Raw genomic sequence first — 21,056 nt, 5'->3', positions numbered from 1 at the left:
CTTGTGCAAATAATCTAAACTATTTCCCTCTGTAGCATTCAAAGCAACATGTTAAATAGTAAAACAATTACAGGATTAGCACTAGCTGTTACATTTGTTTTATTAGTTAATTCATCTCTTCAGAACAGTATTTTACAGCTTTTCCCGCTTTGTTTGCAGTTTCCCCAAGTAATAGAAGCATTGAGTTTGACTTAAGACACTACTAACATGCTGTTACACATTCATATTAGCATTAAGCTAACTGCTAGCTAAAGTAACTCGGCCACACGAGGCAATGCAGGCGCGACATTTGAAGCCGTCCCGTTATAATTACAGATTAAACCTCCCCGTCTGAAGCACAGTGTTTATATATGAATATTAACTGCTACATATGTTAAAAATAATGGAAATATCTTTAGAAACTTGCCTGTTCCACGCACTCTCGTTCAGACGTGTTCGTTCAGAGGAGGACAATGTCGGAAAGAGCTTTCTCGGTCCTGCTGAGTCATTTATAAGATTGCGTTACGACAATTCCAACTGCTTTTTGACTCCGCCGCTGCGCGTCATAGCAATTCAGTAAGCAGCCAATCCCCCAGTGCCGTAAAAAGTTTTATACTAACGCTCTATGTCCCCACGAGTACGCTGTTTACTCACTTTATGTCATAAAGTTTCTATTATTATGATCTTTAGAATCATTTACACTCACTTTTCTTAATATTTCTGTGTTCGGATAGTTGACTAGCGCAGTTTGCGAGGCAGCATTCTCTCACTCTTATTCTATATGTGTGTCTGCATTACTGTTTGTGTTTTATGTGATGCAGCAGACTGTTTTATCAAGCTGTTCACAAAAGAAAAATATTGGATGAGCCTAGAAATTACTATTTCAGACTAACTCCTTGTGATTCTGTAATTCCGGGTTCAGTGGTCTCAGAACAGATGAAGGATGGGACATGAAACCAGATTATTATTATATTATGATGAGAATGACTCCTGAGCAGAGTGTACAGCTCAGGTTAACATAGTCCTGATAAGTCATATAGTTGTTAACCCTTACATACTGTTTGGGTCATATTTGACAGCTGTAAAAACAAACCAAAAATGAAAATATTTTAAAATGTTATACTTTTGTATAGGTGCTACACATTTTTGTCCATTGAGGCTGTTCTGGGTCAAATTTGAGCCGTACTATCTATTGACATGTGTTTATGTTAAATGAATAGTTAATAGTTGTAATCATTCTTTTTATGATGTAGCAGTGAAGACTGATGGCTCTAATGGTTATACAATAAACCCCACAGTTCCATAAAGTTCTTGTCATTTTCACTTTACATTAAATACATTTACATCATTATTGCTATGTTATATTTTCATGTCTTAGGTAAAATAGGACATGATGATATTGTGTGATAGTAGATGTTTTTTCTTCTCTCTCTGCTCTCTGAAACATGAATAATTTAATCACACATTTATTGATCAGTCAGATCCACTATTGATGCTTTCTAAACACATCTGTGATTTAAAATTTGGTATAGACACTTTATGAGGGGAACATACTGTCATGGTCTAAAATATGAACAGTATGTAAGGGTTAAAGTAGAATTACATTATCAAGCATCACTAGTCCAGACTTTGTCCAATGTACTTTACATTAATTACATGTGCTATAAACTAACCACTGGTGTAGTAGTTTGTGTGTTGTCCATTTGCATTTGTCATGTGTCTCCCATGTGAAACCACTCAATGTCCACACTGCACTTTTCTGAGAGCATACAATAATTAATTTTCATTTACCAGATCATTCAGACAGACTTCTGAGGCACCAACCCTCTGAATCCTTGTTAAAACCTGCTCATATGTTCAGTGTTGGGCAAGTTTGGATGTGAAGACCCCAAACTCTCACATCTACTCCATGTTTAACACAAAGCAAGATGACTGTGTGCAACTTCAATGTGAAGACATGTGATTTGTTGACTTGGATCAGAGCAAGACCGACACGCTTACCATCACTTAATGATTAATTGTGTCATTTCCTTCATAAACTGAGGGCCATGTGTATCCATGTCCACTACAGAAGGATCAAATTGGAGCTCATGTTTTGGGAGTTTGCCATCACTGGCTGAATTTAATTATTCAAGTTGACATTAACATCACATTGAAACTCACTTTCTGATGTGTGGTCAACCTTTCACACAAGGGCATTCAAGTGTATACATTTGAGCTTTCATTAAAACCTATTTTACTTGATTGTGTGTAATCTGACACAAATGTTATCAAGTACAATTTTAAAGAATGCCAACAGCCCTGAATAATGCTGACTAATGGAAGAACAAAAATGTCAAAGTACTACATCCTTTAAATAGAAAAACAAAGACAAATGGATACTTGGCTTAAAACCCTCTGCTCACATTCTTTTTTTTAACAAATAATTTAGAAAAGGTTTGCATTGAAAATGTTTAAGATAAGACAACAAATTAACCCAAAATCCTTATCATACAAGTTTTTTCAAAAAAAAAGAAGTAATTCAAATATGGTTACAAAGGAAGGTTAACACAACAGAATAACTGATCAGGATTAAACCATTATAGATCTGTCCCAAATTTAAAACGTGTTTTCATGTATAAAAAAAAAACAAAGGTTTACAGACAGCAGAGTGTTAATGTTTAAAAAGGTCCCTTCACACAGTTATTCTACAATTAAAAGGGTTTTGCAGGAACAGGGTTGATGTAGAATTGCGTTGTGGTTGAAGCACATTCAGGTACTCTGCTGTTCCTTCACTCAGAGTCCTGGACTGTCACCGCTCGCATCTAAATTTAACTATTATTTCTCCGCACGTCAATTTGGTGCATGACACTACTGTGTGAGTTCAGCTGTACAGTTCTGCAGTAACTCTACATGTGCTTATTCAGTCGTTCAGGGTCACTCCATGCTGTCTGGGTCTGCCTGTGCCATGTAGGCATCCAGCTCAGCGTCCAGGTGGCCTTTGGTCTTTGACATGTAAGCGTCCAGCTGGTTGTCCAATTGTTCGCGGGTGACGGTGGGTTGGTGGATGCCACGGCCCCCCCGCCCACGGCCACGACCGCCGCGGCCGGCGAAACTGCCACGCCCACGCAGCCCACCACGGCCTGTCAACACACACACAGAGCAGTGGTGACTGGAAAGCACTCAACGGTTAGCCGTAGTTAGATTTTAAAAGCATGAATAATAAAGAAAATCAAACAGGTCGCCCCTCACCTCTGACTATTCCTCCTCGTGCTGCTCCTCTGGACAGAGCTCCTCCACGGCCGGGGGGTCCTCCACGGTGACGCCCTCCTCTACGCATTGCCATACGGCCAGCAGCACCACGGCCTCGCATGGGGCCGCCTGTAGCCACTCGCTTCCCTGTGCAACACAAGACGCACACATTTATAACCATGACAGTGGATCCGATGATACCGAAGTGTACCTTTTATCTATCATGTTTTCTAGAAATGTGAAATGAGAGCTGCACCTCTCAGGGACAGAGCACCCCTCATCAGTCCTCCTCTGCCTCGTCCACGTGGGCCTCCTCTGGTCATCCCTCTCATTCCTCCTCTGCCAAGAGCTCCTCCTCTCATCAGAGCCCCGACGGGCCGGCCCAGCCTGGCCTGGATGTTGCTCTTTCCCAAGCGCTGCTTCAGGCTCTGACAAAAGTTATTCAGACACAATCAGGACTATATGAAATGCTCACAGGTCAGTGATGGCTCAACTAGTTCATCAGTCAGCCACTTGATAAACTCTACACATTACTGCTGTTTCTAACACCTGTCAGGGCAGGCCTCTTTCAGCCATATCATTTAACTATTGAGTCAATTGAATGACTTTTACATTTCAACGTGTATCATTATTTTTTACAGTCATTTCTCCGTACTTGCATACATTGAAATGAAATTCCATTTCTCCCCACAACAAAAACGGAGCAATTGCAGAATAGAACAATTTAAACAAATTTAACTACTAAAAATATAAAATTACTAAAAATATACTTAGCAAAAATATATTAAGGTTCGAAACAAAGTAAAGGAAAATAACTACAAAATAGTACAAAAGCCTTAAAATAGCAAACAATGTTTTCACCTAAAGGCTGTGTGAATAAGACTAAGCTAGTAAACATGGATGTAAATATAGGATTCTAAATACTTAAAATTGTCTTTATAATGTTTTATGAGAAAAGAAATGCATTCAACATGTTAGATCTCATAGATACACACAGTGGGCCTCAAGCAAGATTCACTCATACAAAACAAATTCTCAAGAGGCACATATGACTCACTTAAAAGGAATGTTTTCAACCATCTTTTTCTGTCTAAGTGGCTAAAGGGGACAACACATTTAGAAACTGAGCGAGAGCATTCACCTAGTTGGAGAGAGGACTTGTGTACAGAATGTGTAGCTTAGTGATAGTTTAAACATTTTCAAAGTCAACTCTACTCATGCAAGACTTCACACAATCACACTTCTCCTTGAGTGAGACTTTGTTAGACATAACAACAAATGGGCCAGATAAAGTGAAAGGTAAAGATGTGTGGTGGCTTTCATAATGTTGTGAGACACTAAAACAAACATTGAGGGGTGCTATTGACCCAAAGGATTACACTGCAGTCTGTTTAGAGGCTGCTGGCTGAAGCGCTCTCACTCATTCTGGACCAATTTCAAAACTTGTTGTCCCTATTAGTCACTTAGTAATTTCACTTTAGGAACATTTCTGGCATTCATAATTTGTCCTCATACAAATGTTCAGAGGTCTGAACAGAGTGTATGGGTGATCTAGATCTGTCGCAACTGAACAGAGAGTCTGCTTTTCAGAGGAAAACATTTAACATAGAATAGTAATGATTTCATCTCAATGAACCTAGAACTTAAATATGATACTTAAAAAGAGAAACTAAAACAGAATGAATGCAAAATTAATACTGTTCAATATATCACCCATCATCATCATGGCTGCCAGTTTACAGAGAGGTTATTTTTAGATTCTCATTGTTTTTTGCTTCTGTGTCTGCAGCTCTCTGTAGTATCATGTGTTGCAGTTTACAGTGCAACATTGCCTACTCAACACTATAATATTCATTCCTGTAATATCTGATCACATTCCTCTCATATTAGTCATAGTGCTTTGCCTATGAAACACTCCTAAACGTAAGGCTCTGTAGCATATGATTCTTGTGAATGAAAACACAGGGAGCAGAATAGTCTTATATGGTCATTTTAGAGGGGGGGATTAGAGTAAAAAAACATTCTCAAACATGCACCTCCTTGTGAACAGGTGACATCCATCACACTGAAACAAATGATTTACAACCAGTTTGGGCAGTTAAGAGAAATGGCTGAATTTGACCTGGAACACTCAAACCTCACACAAAAGTCAGTTTAAGGAGAAGAATAAGAACATGAGGTCACATGGGTTTTGTGGAGTAACATTCAATATAACATATCAACTGCACTGGACACCTTAAGCACTTCACTCAGTTTACTAGTCATGTTTAGTACTACTCAGCCTGTTGAAACAGTTGTACACTCAGAGTTGCATTATGTGTATATGGAACTGAGGGGAGTAAAAATTGGTATCTCGACCCATTATCAGATCTGTCACACACACACACACACATTTCCCCAAGTTTTTGGAAGTGCATTTCGAAATCAGTCAATAGATGGGTTAAGTTACTGCTGATGTAAACATTCCCTGCATTACTGATTCATATTAAAAGCTTTTAAATGACTACATAAAAGCAGCCTTTCATTGAGTCGCATTTACAGGAAATTCTATCTGTGTCTCAGTGCTTCAAACTGGTCAACACGACAAGATTTGGAGCTCTTTGATGAGCAGTAAACTATTCATTTTAGTTTGCCCTGCTATAAAATGGAGTTGTGGCTTTCTGTGACTGTTAGCAGAGCAGTGAATGTGCTCTGTAAGTGGGGCGAGTGCCTGCACTAACCGCAGATATAGCTATTTACAGCTATACTAGTATGAAGTTAGCAGCAGTATGGTTGTGAAGTGCAGTGTGTGTGTACAGTTTAGGCTCATTTTAGTTCAGGGGCCACATACAGTCCAATTTGATCTCAAGTGGGCCGGACTAGTAAAAGCATTGCATATTAAGCAATAAATAGTATGTATGTTATATATAATACATATTATAACTTTACTGTAATAATCCATCTAGGGTTACCATGGTAAGAGATACTGATAAAAATGTGTCAAAGCCCATCGAGGTAAATTCATCCTTCAAATCTTAATCACACTGCAGTGTCTCACATTGTCAATGATCTGAAGTTGGACATCAATGGGCCAATCAGAAGCCTCAACTGTGAACAGTGAGTGAAAATTAGTGAGACTTGCAATGTGTTTTATTGAAAAACTGGAATTATTTTTCTGTAATATTCATACTTTGCGAAGTGGGCCGGAATGCACCCCTTGGTGGGCTGGTTCTGGCTCGCGGGCCGTATATTTGACACCCCTGGTTAAGGCTATGTGAATAAATGCTAAAAACTAGTCACGCCTATTTCATGTGTCCTGCTTGTTTCTGCTGAAAACAAGCAGAGACTCAGGAGGATATGAGAGCAGCTGCTGCACACACTCACACTTCACAATTGCAGTCTCCATCATTCAACTGAGTACTGATAACACACTTAGTATTTAACAATTCGCAGCTTTCTATTTGATGAATGTGGGCGCTGATATGTGAAAATTAACTAAGAGGTTTTATTAAAAAAAATGTTTTAAAGACGAAAAAACAAAAGGCAAAACGACTGTAAGGGGGGATATACGTCTGTCCATATATATCACTAGTAACACAGTAAGACATTTAGCTGATATCTGTTTCACATTATATTGTGTCATTTAATTGTTGATATCAAACATTGATTCCTGCAGGTTTCAGTCGGCTGCACCAATCAATATTATAGTCTAGAGAAGACTGTGCATATTTCATGCTGTGTGTGCTGCTCACTAGCTACTAGGGGTGTGACGAGATCTTCAAATAAAAGAACAGTCATGTATTTCCGCATTGAAGTTTCTTAAAAATAGTTAAAATCTTGTCTCGTCATCTCGTGAGCTGAGTATACCGTCACACCCCTATTAGCTACTGTCATTAAAAGGTCATTCTGAGTCTTTAATAATCATTGATAAATCTTTGTTGCACTTTTTAAAAAAAAAACTACTAATCATGTGATTATCAAACCAAAGTCGCATCGCAAACATCAGCATTACTGATGAGTGTTGTCTTGGAAAAACAAGAAGCTTGATGCCTCCTCCATTACCTCACACTGTTGTAGTATTACTGTAGGTTATTTAACAGTTTACAACATAGCTCTGTGGTAAAAAGCTCCACTGACACTGTGTTTGAACTTTCTCCTCACCTGTTTGTGATTGAGAGCAGCTTGCACTGACGGCCGGTTCTCCATCTGCTGGGCCAGCCGGCGATTGCGGGCACTGGCCAAATGCTGCTGTTGCATGGTGGCTCGAATGCTAACCGCAGTGGGCTGCTTGTTCTTCAGCATGTTAGTGAAGCTTTAGAGGTGGGAGGGAAAAAAGAGGGAGGAAGTAAAAGAAGGGGACAGGGGATATACAGAAGAGGAGGAGGAAGCAGGGTTCCACATCAACTCATTTCTCATGTTATGGTTGTGGCCACAGAGACTGAGGTGGCTCTTTTGTCATTTAAGACTCGTAGGCACTCATTTTCTCTCTCAATCATATGACAAACCAGAATTATTTATACAGTCATTTTTGCATGTGTTTCTTTAAAACCAAGCACAAGAAGAAAGGCTACTCAAAGATAAAACAAGAAGAAACAGAGTAAAGAACAGACTGAAGGACAGAAGCAGAGGAAGGTGCCAGGAGAGCAGCACAATTTGCCACTTACAGGCCTCCAGCTGACTGGCCGGGGTGTCATCATGCTGCAGCAGCAGAGGCCCTGGACGTGAGGAGTGCTCGGTAACCCAGCCACTTACAGCATGGACCGTGACAAGTGGGTGAACCACTGAGTGACTGAGCAGGGAAGGCGAGGTGGGAGGGGGAAAGGGGAGCTCTCGGTCACGTCCAAGCTAGGACTGGGTACCTGGTGTTTTATAGGCTTGGAGCAGAGAGAGAGAGTGAGAGAGAGTGAGAGAGAGAGAGTGAGAGTGAGAGAGTGAGAGAAAGTGACAGATGAGGAGGATAAAAGGAGCATGTGCTTTACTTCCACTGGTTTGAGAGAGAAACGTCCCTGCTTTAGTGTAAGTTTTCCTCTCCCTCTGACAGCGTATACATTATGTATACTGTGATGTGTAAGTAACAGGGAGCAGGAGTGCCATGGCATTTTCAGGACAGTGGTCTTGTCTCACATAGGCTTACCCAGTAGGACCACTACCCTCTCCCCTTGTCTACATGTGTACACTGCTCACACAAGACATCCAGCCCAGGCGAGCCCCTTCTGCTCCACCACGCTATCACATTTAACTCTGCCTGTGCATCAGCACGTGTTAACAGGACTGATGTTGAGTGAGCAGTGCACACAGTGGGGCCAGTCAGAACAGCATCCATGTCGGATCCGGTTGCCCGACAGTAGCCTTCCGCAGAGAGCACTAGAACCTTCACAAGCCAAGGCTGGCCCCCTTGCATCTGGTGTCTAACTGCTGACAGGGTGCGTGGCGCCTCACCGCTCATTCAGGGACACTTTGGTGGTGCTTTTCAGGACAACTTTTTGGGAGGAGGCAGCACTCATTTTGACAGGCTCCACGTGCAGGCTCCTGAAAACAAAATGGGACAGAAAGTTAAAATGAGGTCACGAGAGAGATTTACACTGCAATAATATATGACTCATGTATGAGACTTATTTTTATTGTCATATTTATTTTCAGTCTAAAGCACAATGTGTAAAATGTCGAAATCATGAAATCATTATGTTTAGTCAAAAAATAATGCAGTACTGTCAAGACAACAGGTGACTGTCTCTGGCTACCTTGTAGTGAATTTGATGTATGAGAAGAACAGTCTGAAAATGACTCGGCACACTAATATGTGCTCTCTGTTTGTGTTAGCTGACAAAGTATCACTGACTGCATAGTTTCCAGATTCTACATTATACAGTCGGTTTAATGATGTGCTCTACTTAGCCAAGGTATCTGGTATCGACAGTCAATAGCTGTGTAGGATAACTTGTATTTTATGCTTAATGGTAGCATTGAATGGAGATTCAGGCCTTTTATAATTGTTGCTCAACTGTCTTAAAAAAGAAAACCATCCGTTTTAATCCTGCAATCGTAATTGGACCCAAAGCTTTTTGAAGAGGAAAGCTGTTGTATTAGATTGCTGTTGTTCTTAATAATGCACTCAGTCAGTTTACAGCCCCCATGGATGCATCTCTTCATACATGCTACATTTCAAATAACAGTTTGTGTTGCTTCCTTTACTCAGTTCAGAAAAGCTTCCAAAAACACCCCCACCTCCTTTTATATGACCCATTTCTATTAGATCCTTGAATTAAGCTTGTTATTGCTTTAGACGAGCTGCTAAAGCCAGCTGTTACAGAACAGTTATCATGAACCAGGTTCACTGAGTGGGTGATGTGACACAGTTAACACCACCCACACCTGCCAGGCCATAATTTATGTCACTGTGAGACAGACATATGCACTGGAGTATGGGTAGCAGAGGGGCTTCCCTTCTCATTTACAATGGAATGACCGTGAGGGTTTGATTCCAACACAACAAGCTGGTTTAGATCCGGCTTTATGCCTTCTACCTCCTCCACTTTACATGGAGCTGTATCAGTGTAATTAATTAAAAGGTTCCCACCAGTGCTCTACAATGAAAGTGCCATTGTTCATAAACACAGAGCTCAATCTATCAGGAATATTATAGCTAGTCCAGGGAAGCTGGGTTACGTAGTTTAGAGTTACGTAGTTTAGAGTTACGTAGTTTAGAGTCAGGAATACAGAACGTCCTTCTCGAACCTAACAAACTAGCTAAACTTAGCGTAGTTAGAATATAAAGAGGCCTTATATAAGCGGCCCGGTTTATCAGCTCTAGCTGTAAATATATGTGCTGAATTATATAAGACGGCTAATTGCAATTCAAATGTTTAATACATTGCAGCAGTTTTTACTTACAGTGAATGTATCGTTGGTGGAGAGAAGCCTTAGAGCCAGCTCGGGTTAGCTTCAGTAGCTAGCTGGTACTAGCACGGTATGTTCTCCTGCTTAGCTAACCTATGCAATGCTTCGCTTCAGAGCTAACGACTGTAAAAGAAACGAACCAAGTCTAATTGAATTCAGGTGTTCTTTTCCCAGAGTAACTATAAAATGCTAAAGACAGGAGTCTGGCGATACGTCTTCCTAAAATGGTGCTGGCTAAGTGACTCTCCTCGGGAAGAAAATGGAGAGGTTATGAAGACTCCAGCGTCATTATGGTACGTAGTTTCCGGTGTGGCTGTGTTGATGATTTACTAAAATGGCTGCTGCTGCGTTAGTAGAGACTTCTGCAGGGAAAGATGTTATTGCCGAAGGATTGCTCGATCTACTGAAACCAGCTATTCAGCAGCTGGACTTGCATGTCCACTCAGTCAGGTAAACCAGTGTCGTTGTTCTATCTTGAGTTGATGATCTTTATTCATGCGGATCACACACCTCTTCTGTCTGTCTCATAACTCGTGACTTTGTATATGTCTACTCGATGTGTATAGCAGCTTGTTATAGTTCATATTTCCTGCTGTCTACGTGAGATCTCACTTCAATACTTATTTGCTGTGTATGTCCTTTTTAAATGTTTGTTCAGGATGTTTATGATTTCAGTGAAACTTCCTGTTTCAATCATAAATATACACTAATTTTGCAGAAGCCTGCTGCATCTGCTCTTCACAATTCTGCATTTTGACACAATCCACTTTGCGATTATTGTAATGATTTTGTATCTTTGCAGAGAGAGCCAGGTGGAATTAAGAGAACATATAGACAATCTTGCCACAGGTAAATAACTATATCATGTTTGTTAATGGATGAGTTCATTATTTTAATACAATTGCCATGTGCCCATAAGTGCATTGAAATAGTTTTGGTCGATGTAGTTCATCCTCAGAGACCCACCGATATATCAGTCAACTGATATTATCAGCCCATATTGACCTGATCACAGATATCTCTGTATCTGTGTATATGTGCTGATATTTTTTCTCAAAGATATATATATCCTATATAAGGATATATACATATTAAATTCACAGTTTACTGTTTCAGTGCACTGATGTCATTTTATGAAAAATCAAATGTATTCTTAAATAGTAAAATATCATGACCTCTAGTATATATGTTTGTCACAGTGTATGGTAACCACATCTGCAAAACAAAGTGTTTGTGTACTTTCTGTTTATGGGTCAATGACGTATAAGGATTTGCAACAACTCAATTGTAGAATAATAAAAAACAAGCATATCTAATGCAGTAGTTCAAACATTCAGAATGTTGTGTACCTGAAGATCCATATTATACATTTGAAATTAAGTGATTTTAGTGGGTTTTTTCAAGATTAATTGGCACTGGCCTTAAAAAAAGTCATGTGGTGCGACCATGATTCATCTTGAAATAAATCAATTTACTTAACACGCTTCACATCTTTTTTTTTTTACAAGTTTTCAGTAATATAAAGTGTTTGGAAACAAAGTATCTGAATTTTTTTTAAAATGTTTTTAAATGATGATCTTTTATTTATATAAGATATTTCAAGATGAATCATGGTCGCACCAAATGACTTTTTTTTCAGGCCAGTGCCAATTAATCTTGAAAAAACCCACTAAAATCACTTTCAAATTGTAATATGAATTTTCAGGTACACAACATTCTGAATGTTTGAACTACTGCATTAGATATGCTTGTTTTTTTATTCTAAAATTGAGTTGTTGAAAATCCTTATACGTCATTGACCCTTATATAAGATTATCAACCGAAATGTCAATATCTGAATTTGTTTTTCCTCCCTAATATCGATATTGGCACCACACCCAAAAATCCAGTATCAGTCATGCTCTACTTCTCACCAAACTGGCTTCAAATAGATCCCTTTTTTGAACAGAAATGCCAGTCTAAGTGATAGAGTAATGCATTGTCAACACTCTTTTAAGATTCAGCTGACGCCAATATGATTTCATATCATTATCTTGGACCAGCTGAACTGAAAGCTGCATTTTTACACAGATCTGGACTGTGATTTTTTTAAATTCAAAACTTCAAAACTTAAATTTATAACCCTTTAAAATGGATCTTTAAGAAGGAATATTGTTCAGAGTATGCACAGAAAGAACAACTACAACAAAAACAACATTTCAGTGAATATACAGGTGTGTCGGTACAGTTTTAGCACAGGCTTCAAAACATGTAACTGATATGAGGATCCATGAAAATGTTTAATATATTTGAAGTATCTTAAATAACAAATGTGCTTGCTGATAAGTGTTTTGCTCTTGTGTTTCTTTTAATGTCCTTTGCAGAGTTATGCAGGATAAATGAACATCAGAAGGTGGCTTTAGACCTGGACCCCTACGTAAAGAAGCTGCTGAATGCAAGACGTAGAGTAGTGCTGGTTAACAACATTCTGCAGAATGCTCAGGTCAGTGCAGTCTTTGGTGTGAGACTCCTGTTCAGATATATCTGAATGACTGTGTGTAATGGTAAAGCTGTTGTTCATAGTGAGAATATCACCAACTCTGCAGCTTCCAGCAGCTCCACTGAGCTTTGTAGCAACTTTAGCTTGTTGTTTTGGTTTTTAAACTTTGCTTTCACCAGCCTGGTTTCCAAAAGCAGTGGTTTCAAATCTCTGATTAACCACTGTACACTGCTGATCAGCTGCTTATTATGGTGGAGCTATTAGTAGCTAAAGAGTCAGATATATAACTGCTACCATTGCTACTACCACCCCTATTACCACTGTACTACTTCAATTACTAGTATCACCATCACTACTATTTTACTATTTTCACTACCATCTTACTATTATACTATTATTACTGTTGCTTCTAGAGTTCACCTGGTACCCCCCCCCCCCCCCCAAAAAAAAAAAAATACAACAGACAAACTCAATGTATCAAATGAATCTCAATATTTTGTCCCCAGGAACGTCTGAGGCGACTCAACCACAATGTAGCCAAGGAGACAGCGCGACGAAAGACCATGCTGGAGGCATCAGGAGTGTTCACCTCCCGCTCCCCCAGTAAACCCTGAGTTTCCTCCTCTTCCTCCTCCTCTTCCTCCTCCTCCTGCTGCTTTGCACAGCAAATACTGTGGACTGTCCCGACCAGGAGGGACACATCAATACAGGAAACTGTAACACGAGGAAGACGAGTCTTCCTTTGACCTTTAGAGAGCTGTTTGTCTCATGGCATGCTCATGTTCTGCACTGCTTTGTCTGATCTTGTCATAATAAAAAAAAGCCAGGCTGCCACCTGCTCAATGTCAGGCAGCTGCAAATAGGTTAATGTCTTAATCCTCTGATGAAACGCATCAGAGAATCAGCTTTACATTATCACCTGATAACACTATATCACACATTTATTTGTAGTTTGTCCTATCATCAAGTCAATTATGTTCCGGCACTCTGAGGGTTAATAATTTATATGCACTGATTCTACAGTCAAAGACAAATGAGATCAATTATTCTACAAATGAACAAATGTTAGAAAAATGTGGAATTGTGATGTCACTGGGTATGCAGCAGGATAGATGATGATACTTGGCTGCAGTGATGTTGTGGACCAAAATAACAGATTGTTGTTTCACTGCTTGAAGGATTGCAGTATTGTCAGTCTCCATGTGTTCTTCTGCTCTCTGTCTTTGGTTATTGAACAACATGAGAAAGTTTGAGTTTAGCTGACTTTTATTAGATTGAAGTACAGAAACTGCTTTGGGAGGCTCTGCTGACACAAATGTGCTGTAGCAAATCAACACAGAGCATATTGATTGGTTTAATATTAGATGATGGAAATCAAACTGGAGAATGTTGTGTCTCCATGATTATGCAATATAATGCCTAAATACTGCTTCTGATTTCTACTTTTTGTTCAGATATTTGTCTTTGTGGATGTTTTGTAAAGTATACATTAACATTGTGTTCTTATCTTTTTAAGCTTGTGCATTTCTTAAATGACTAATTCATCATAATGCTTTCTTAGTGCCAAGATGAGACTACACTTTGTTTGAAGGTAACACTACAGGAAAGGCCATATCATTACTGAGTTCAAAAGTTTCAAATTTCATGGCAAACTTGTTGGTAACATCATTTCACAACTTTACTATTACCTATTCATTTCCTAATAATTTGTTGAAATTTAGGTTTTTGAAACAAATGTGAGTAAAAATCAGGCAGTTTGAGGACTTTACATGATGTACTGCTTCATTTAAACCCAAACAAATATTTCAGTATTCATTTATTATTGGACACTTAATTCTTCTACATACATGTTGAATTGTGTGCTTACCTGTAGACAAATAATTCAGTGAACTGACTAAAAAACTTTAATTGGAAGAGTAGCAATGTAAAAATGTCACTATTTACCTCTAATTAGTAAATGACATAATTCTTTACAATTATTGACCAGAATATACTCTCTTGTGACTATGAATATCCACATTTCATTAAAAGTCAACTATTGACCACCAAAGTGTTGGTCAGGGGAAATATGTACCTGATCTTTGCACTAGAGGAAGAGGGTGCCCAAATTCAGGAGGAGTCATCCTCTGGGGACCATCAACTTTATTATTATATTTTTTCTTTTGTCATCATGGTGGATCAAAGTGTTGAGGGGCTCAGCACTGACAAGCAGATGACGTCCTGGAAGGTTTAAAAAAAAAAAAAAAAGTAGTAGAAGTATTAATTGATTTTTGATTCCAAAGTAGCAGATCTATATGATATTGGAATACTGGCATGTGAGTATTTTCACATAATCAATGGGGAATTCCCTATATGCTCTTTAAAAAATCATGTGAATTATAGATTCTATAGCTGAACTCGTTTCTCCTAGCTATATGACTGAACTAATAAATGAATTCGAGTAACATGTTGCAGGGGTCATGAGATTTTAGGATGTAAAAAATAGTGTAGCAGCCAAGAAAAGATAGAGGAACTGTAAAGTGTTGGGCAAAACATTGAATCAGTCATAGTTGTTTTTTTTCAACGTGTTAACTCTGCTCATAAAACGAGGGGAGAGTTGCTCAAATAACAGTTGCAGTTCGTGTGTGTGTGTGTGTGTGTGTGTGTGTGTGTGAAGGAGGGGGAAGGGGGGGGGGGCTAATCTCAGCGGCGCCACCTTAAAAAAACAGTCTCGCGGGCCTGTCAATCTAGACGAACCAGACAGACCCTGACTCGCGGCCCTGCTGTGAGAAGCGCCACGCGATTGGCCGAGAGCGGTAGTCCCTGTGAGACCTTACCGCCTATTGGCTGCGGCGTGTCGAGACACCGACGCGCACGACGTCTCCCCTCTATTGTTATTGTGGCGTGCGCGAGAGGAACAGGCAGGATGCACGAGGAGACAGTGGGGCTGATAAAAGGATAAAACAACTGAGAAACACCAAGCTAGCGCACTACATCGTATGAAAAATAAACACTTAGCTCTTTACATTACGGCAACTCACAGAAAAAAAGCAAACCTGTAAACACAGAGCAGTACACACGTCTAACACAGAGGGGAATAAACACAAATACCAGCTCTGCTCAACACATACAACAACGTAGAGAAATCTGAGTACAACACTTCAGCTCAAAGATCTGTTCTGTTCCAAGTTCTTCTTCTCCACTCCGGCTGATGTGTAAGTAAAAAAAACAATTTATCTCAATCGTTTTGTTTTCTCGTGCTCTCGCCAGTATTCCAACCAGACCAGACAGCCGAGCATATATGAGGTGGAAGTCAGTCAAATGAACGTTAGCTTGCTAAAATTGTTGCTTACTGTAACCTGCTTTTATCCTCAAACAAACGCTGTCCTGCTTGTCTCGGTGTCTCAATGTTACGGTTCGTACTGGGCGAGATGTGTGTTCAGTATTGTGTTTTTCTCGGTTTACATTAGCTCCCGTGGCTTATTTTACCCTCTATTCGTTCAACTTTAAGCAGGTAGGCAAATGAACCCCGTGTAGAAATGAATCATGTGTCATGTATGTGTTTATTCACTATGTACGCTGGTTCTTTGAAACATGTTGAGACGGTGGACTTCGTGACGCATGATGACCAATATGGGGGTCAGAGAAGTGAATGTATAGACAAGAAATTGGAAACTGTAAAAGAACAAAATGCCAGAATAAACAGGGGGACTCCTATAGTAGAGGAGGAATTACAATTGACAATTCTGAAAGAAGAAATAGACCAAATATATACATGAATATGACCAAAGTAGCCCTTTATACGTTCTAGAGCAAAATGGCTGGAGGAAGGTGAGAAGAATACATGCTATTTTTTTTTTGCAATGGAAAAAGGACATTTTAAGAGAAATAATATTACATCTTTAAAAATAGATACAGCTATAAATTCCAATCCTTCTGATCTAGTGAATCATACATTTCAGTTTTATTCTGATGTATATAGTTCCAACTGTATACAAACAGTGAGAGAAAAGTGTCAATATTGTGAGATCATTTACTCCACGAATATCAAATGAATTTACGCTTGATTGTGATAAAGCTGTCTCAAAAGCTGAAATGCTTGAAGTTGTTAGCACTGGTAATGGACGGTCTTCCCATTGAGTTTGAATGTTTTTGGACTTCAATTTAAAGTCTGCTTTCAGTATGTTAAATTGATGTTTCAATAATGAAGAAATCACTGCCACTATGAAGCAGGGTGCTATAACACTGCTTCCTAAACCAGACACAGATCATCTGTTGATCGATAACTATCAATAACCAGAATATAAAATACTCTCACTAATCTTTGCTCACTTTGTGAGGCAGCTGGATTCAGGAGGTCACGACATCATGAGATTACTCGAGAATCCATCTAGTCAGGTTTCAAGTTTTGTGCGTTTGTCATCTCATGAATCCAGCTGCCTAACAAGGTAAGAAGATGATAGACAGTGATAGAGAGATGGTTCATCCAATCACCCACCAGTTACTTTTTTGAAAGTGCCAAACAGTTTCTGTGGTAACTTTTTTATAATGGTTTGAAACCATGAGGCACGTCAGGGTAAATCTGTGCCAGACACTTACAAAAAGTGAAATCATAATGAAACTCAAACTGGTTTCATTGCTAATCGACACAGAAGTCATGATAACTACTTTTATTGGATGATATATAGTCTCAGAAATAATCATGATAAATGATATTATTGTCATTTAAAGATTAACTTATACCACTGATATAATAATAATATAATAATATGGTAATGTAAGGGGGGCGGATTGGAGAGTGGGTGCTACACTTGTGTAAAAACACAGACTGCCTTTATGGTTGGGGACAGAGTTATTTACCTTTAATTCTTCTGTAGTCTCCACTCAGGATGAACACAGTGAGGAATGGAGGACACTACTAGCTTAGCCAATGTGACATGCATTAGCATAAATCATTTTCATTTCAGTTTACAAAAAAAACCCCATCTTCGATATGGATTGGATTATTTATCCAATAATCTCTCTAAAGGAAGTAAACAACACTTTAATTCATTTTTTTGTAAAAAGGGAGATTTTAGCAGCAGGCTGGAGAGGTAAAGGAAAATGGAGAAACTGAACTATACCTTCAAGTTAAAATGGATAAAAGAATATTTGAAAAGTCCAGAATCTCTTTGGTACTGTGCTTCATACTGCAGAATATCTTTAGAAGAATGGCAGGCCTAACGTTTATATTACTATGTCATTCTGATGGAACAACATTACCACAAAAGTTGTCGGAGTTTCATCAACAGGTTCTTACAGCAGCAAAATGATGCTTTATCTATAATTTCTCTCCCCACAAAACTATTGTATGGAACAATGAGTGCAATGAGATCTCAGCAGCTTCTTCTGTCATTCATAGAGAATATCAAATAGTAATAAATGCTCCTCCTTTTTTATAGAAATATGACATCAGTGCACTGAAACTGTAAACTTCACTGGGAATTTAATATGTATGTATTAAACTGAATTAGGAAAAATTATTAAATATACATAAAATGCGGCCTATATATCTTTGAAAATAATATCAGCACATATTGGACAGAAAAAAAGAAAAAAAATACCGATACACGTATATCTGAGATATCACGATAATATCGGTTGGCCGTTATATTGGTCGGGCTCGACTAAATACACCTGCTCACACACTGTACTGTTTGTACAGTCTTGAGGACTGAACCTGATTCACATACTTCCATTTTATGCTACATTCATTTGACACCTGTTGGTTTTGGGGCTGCAACTAACTTTTATTTTTATTACCAATTAATCTGCTCATTATTTTCTCAATGAATCATGCAGTCTTCTGTAAATACCCAGAATACATCTTGTGTTATCAGACCAACAGTGCGAAACACAGAAATTCACTCATTAACCCAGAACACTAAGAGACTTAGAGAAGTAGTTTGGCATTTTAGCTTGAAGGACCAGTGTGTAGAATGTAGTGGCATCTAGTGGTGAGGTTGCAGATTGCAACTGACTGAATACCCCTCAGCCTCCCTCCTCTCTCCTTCCAAAGGCTGATTTATGCTTCTACATTGTGTCGACGTCAAGCCGACGGCGTACCTACACAGAGCTCTCTGCGTCGCTGTGAACCCCTAACCGTCCCCTGACCTGCACCTCCCCACAAATGTAACTACGCGTTGAGGCAACGCAGACCACAAGGGCTGTGATTGGTTTGCTCGGTTGCAAAAAATATCCACAGTAATAATTAATAAATAGAACAATGTTGTGTGACAATCATGTGCATTACAACAAAACACTGCAGAAACTCAAAATAAATCTTTTAGTCAAAATAAATCTCATTACACTTAAAATAAGACTCATCACCAAAAAGTAACTGTTTTTAAACAACTTTCACTTGTTTCAAGCACATCTTCACTTGAAATAAGTAGCTCAATCTGCTAATGTGGAGCAAGTTTTTTTAAATACCATTACACAGAAAATATAGTGTGAAATTGTCTGTGTCATACCTGGGAAGGGACTAGAGACACCACTCTGGTGGTGAATTGCACCGCGACGAAACACAACGCGATGGAGAGATGCAGAACTTCGAAAAGGTGCACGACGGTGTCGGGGCACCGGCGTAGTTACGGCTAGGAGGTTACGTAGAAGCATAAATCAGCCTTAAGTGTGTAGGAGAACATACGGTGGACACATAACACGTGGAAGACATGAAAGGTCCTCTCTAGAGTCAGTGTTTGGTTTGTCTGTTCTGGGCTACTGTAGAAACATGGTGATGCAATATGGTGGGCTCCATGAAAGAGGACCTGCTCCCTATGTAGATATAAAGTTGTAATTTTAGGTGATTTTACCCCTACGAAAACATACTTATGAATATTATATTCTGAGTCCATTCTGCCACATGCCACTAAATTCTACACTGCACCTTTACAAATGACTGAAAATGTCTTAACAAAAGCAATTCATTCACTTTTAATTGAATAATTGATTAGTTGACTAATTGTTTCATCACTAGAAGATCCGTTTCTTAAATTTAGATTTTTACAAAAAATAGATTTAACACCAGTTTATAAAGTAGTTTAAATCAGTCAACCTGTTGATCAGCTACAACATTAAAATACTTTCCATGATAATACCGCAGTGCTATAATACTCATAAAATCATCACTTTGTATAAAAAGCAGTATTACTTTTGTTAATAATAATGTGCATTTATTTAAAGGAACAATCCACCAATAGAAGCACCATAATGTTTGGTTTGGTCGGCACATGGAGTCCAACTCAGTCTGTGAAAACACCTTTATTATGTCTTGTGAGAAAAACCTGAGTGATGTCATCAGGGTCTTTTCAGTTTGGGCTTGTTACAGATCAGGAGTGTGTGGATTCAGTGTGGGAGATTGTAGGATTGCAGTATTAATGCAGCACAACATCTACTTTAAGGATCTGAATACTTCTACCACTGATCATCTCTAATAACCATTGGCTTTGCACCCACAACTGGCTTTGACTAATTCCTGGTCTCCCCGCTCTACTAACAGGGACTGATTCAGAGTTGGGCCATCATGATCCCAGTGAACTTTCTGGTCACTCATTGGCTGATCAACTTAATACCAGGTAAGCATGTATAACAGCAATACCGAGTGTTTTAGATCTCAATGGCTGTAGTACTCTCCAATATTACCAACACTAGTAGAAAGGTGGCTAATGTAGAAACTAAAAGAAGACTGGACATTTGAATTTGACTGTCTTGTGGGTGGGATGTAACATGGAACTGGATGAATAATACTAACCAGGGGACTGCTGCTTTGGTTTCAAGCCAAAACTACCATAAATGAACGCTGACCTGTTTTTCTAGTGAGCTGATTTAAAGGATGGGCTTAGCATTTTTCAAGACTGTCTTAAAACAACAGTCAGCAGCCCAAATGAACAGTGAAACCTTTTTCTTGTAATCATTCCTCCTGTTCATACTGACCATTAAAAGATCTCTTCATAATGCACTTACAATGGAAGTGATGGAGGACTAAATCCACAGTCTATTTAAAAGTTGATGTGAAGCTAATATGAAGCTTCAGCCGTCTGAATGAGTCAAATCAAGTCTTCTATGTTTCAACGTTACAGTGTTTTTAGTGTCAAAGTCTTTTTGTTACTATACTTCCACCACAGCTCAACAGGGAAACACTAAGAGGGAATTTGATGGTAAAAAGACAGTAAATGTGTCAGATATCACTTGATATGACTAACTCACACTGATGAAGCTCAATAGAAGCTGATCATCTACTTTTAAATGACTGTGTGGACACACTGTGGATTTTGTCTTCCATCACTTTAAATTGAAAGCACATGTGAAGGAGATCTTTTAATAGTCAGTATGAACAGGAGGAATGATTACAGAGAGGAAAAACTCTTTACTGTTCATATGAACACCTGACTGCTGCTTTAACACAAGCTTGAAAAATGGTGAACCAGAATCCTTTTATAATAAAGGTTGTGTTGTCTGGTTGCATGTTTGG

At 38.9% G+C, this 21,056-nt stretch overlaps 3 protein-coding genes across 6 annotated transcripts in view; 2 read left to right on the top strand and 1 right to left on the bottom strand.

The window, feature by feature from the left end:
- Nucleotides 1–2,072: 2,072 nt before the first annotated feature.
- On the bottom strand, nucleotides 2,073–10,336 carry chtopa (chromatin target of PRMT1a). Of its 2 annotated transcripts, none has more exons than XM_062436533.1 (6): nucleotides 10,081–10,336; nucleotides 8,324–8,718; nucleotides 7,351–7,501; nucleotides 3,467–3,638; nucleotides 3,211–3,357; nucleotides 2,073–3,101 (listed from the first exon to the last, which is right to left on the bottom strand). In XM_062436533.1, the coding sequence occupies exons 3-6, from the start codon at nucleotides 7,489–7,491 to the stop codon at nucleotides 2,896–2,898; spliced, it is 666 nt and encodes a 221-aa protein (XP_062292517.1). In that variant the 5' UTR covers nucleotides 7,492–7,501; nucleotides 8,324–8,718; nucleotides 10,081–10,336; the 3' UTR covers nucleotides 2,073–2,895. The 2 variants fall into 2 exon arrangements, with proteins under 2 accessions (XP_062292517.1, XP_062292516.1); XM_062436532.1 differs by having other exon boundaries at nucleotides 8,629–8,718.
- Nucleotides 10,337–10,395: 59 nt separating this feature from the next.
- snapin (SNAP associated protein) lies at nucleotides 10,396–14,602 on the top strand. Its single transcript, XM_062436534.1, has 4 exons — nucleotides 10,396–10,536; nucleotides 10,889–10,935; nucleotides 12,450–12,568; nucleotides 13,072–14,602. Exons 1-4 carry the CDS (start codon nucleotides 10,421–10,423, stop codon nucleotides 13,177–13,179), a joined length of 390 nt encoding a protein of 129 aa, XP_062292518.1. The 5' UTR covers nucleotides 10,396–10,420; the 3' UTR covers nucleotides 13,180–14,602.
- Nucleotides 14,603–15,464: 862 nt separating this feature from the next.
- The window catches only part of smad10a (SMAD family member 10a), a 37,451-nt gene continuing 31,859 nt past the window's right edge, over nucleotides 15,465–21,056 (top strand). For 2 of the 3 annotated variants that reach the window (XM_062436530.1, XM_062436529.1), the window contains exons 1-2: nucleotides 15,465–15,759; nucleotides 20,085–20,160. In XM_062436530.1, the coding sequence (XP_062292514.1) occupies nucleotides 15,756–15,759; nucleotides 20,085–20,160 (80 nt within the window). In that variant the 5' untranslated portion in view covers nucleotides 15,465–15,755. The remainder of the gene's footprint in view (nucleotides 15,760–20,084; nucleotides 20,161–21,056) is intronic. The other variant, XM_062436531.1, reaches the window with a different exon arrangement.

The sequence above is a fragment of the Scomber scombrus genome, chromosome 16 (genome assembly GCF_963691925.1).
Source record: "Scomber scombrus chromosome 16, fScoSco1.1, whole genome shotgun sequence".
Taxonomy (NCBI): domain Eukaryota; kingdom Metazoa; phylum Chordata; class Actinopteri; order Scombriformes; family Scombridae; genus Scomber; species Scomber scombrus.
The sequence above is the reverse complement of the archived record's forward strand: the minus strand, read 5'-3'. Positions and strand labels throughout refer to the sequence as shown.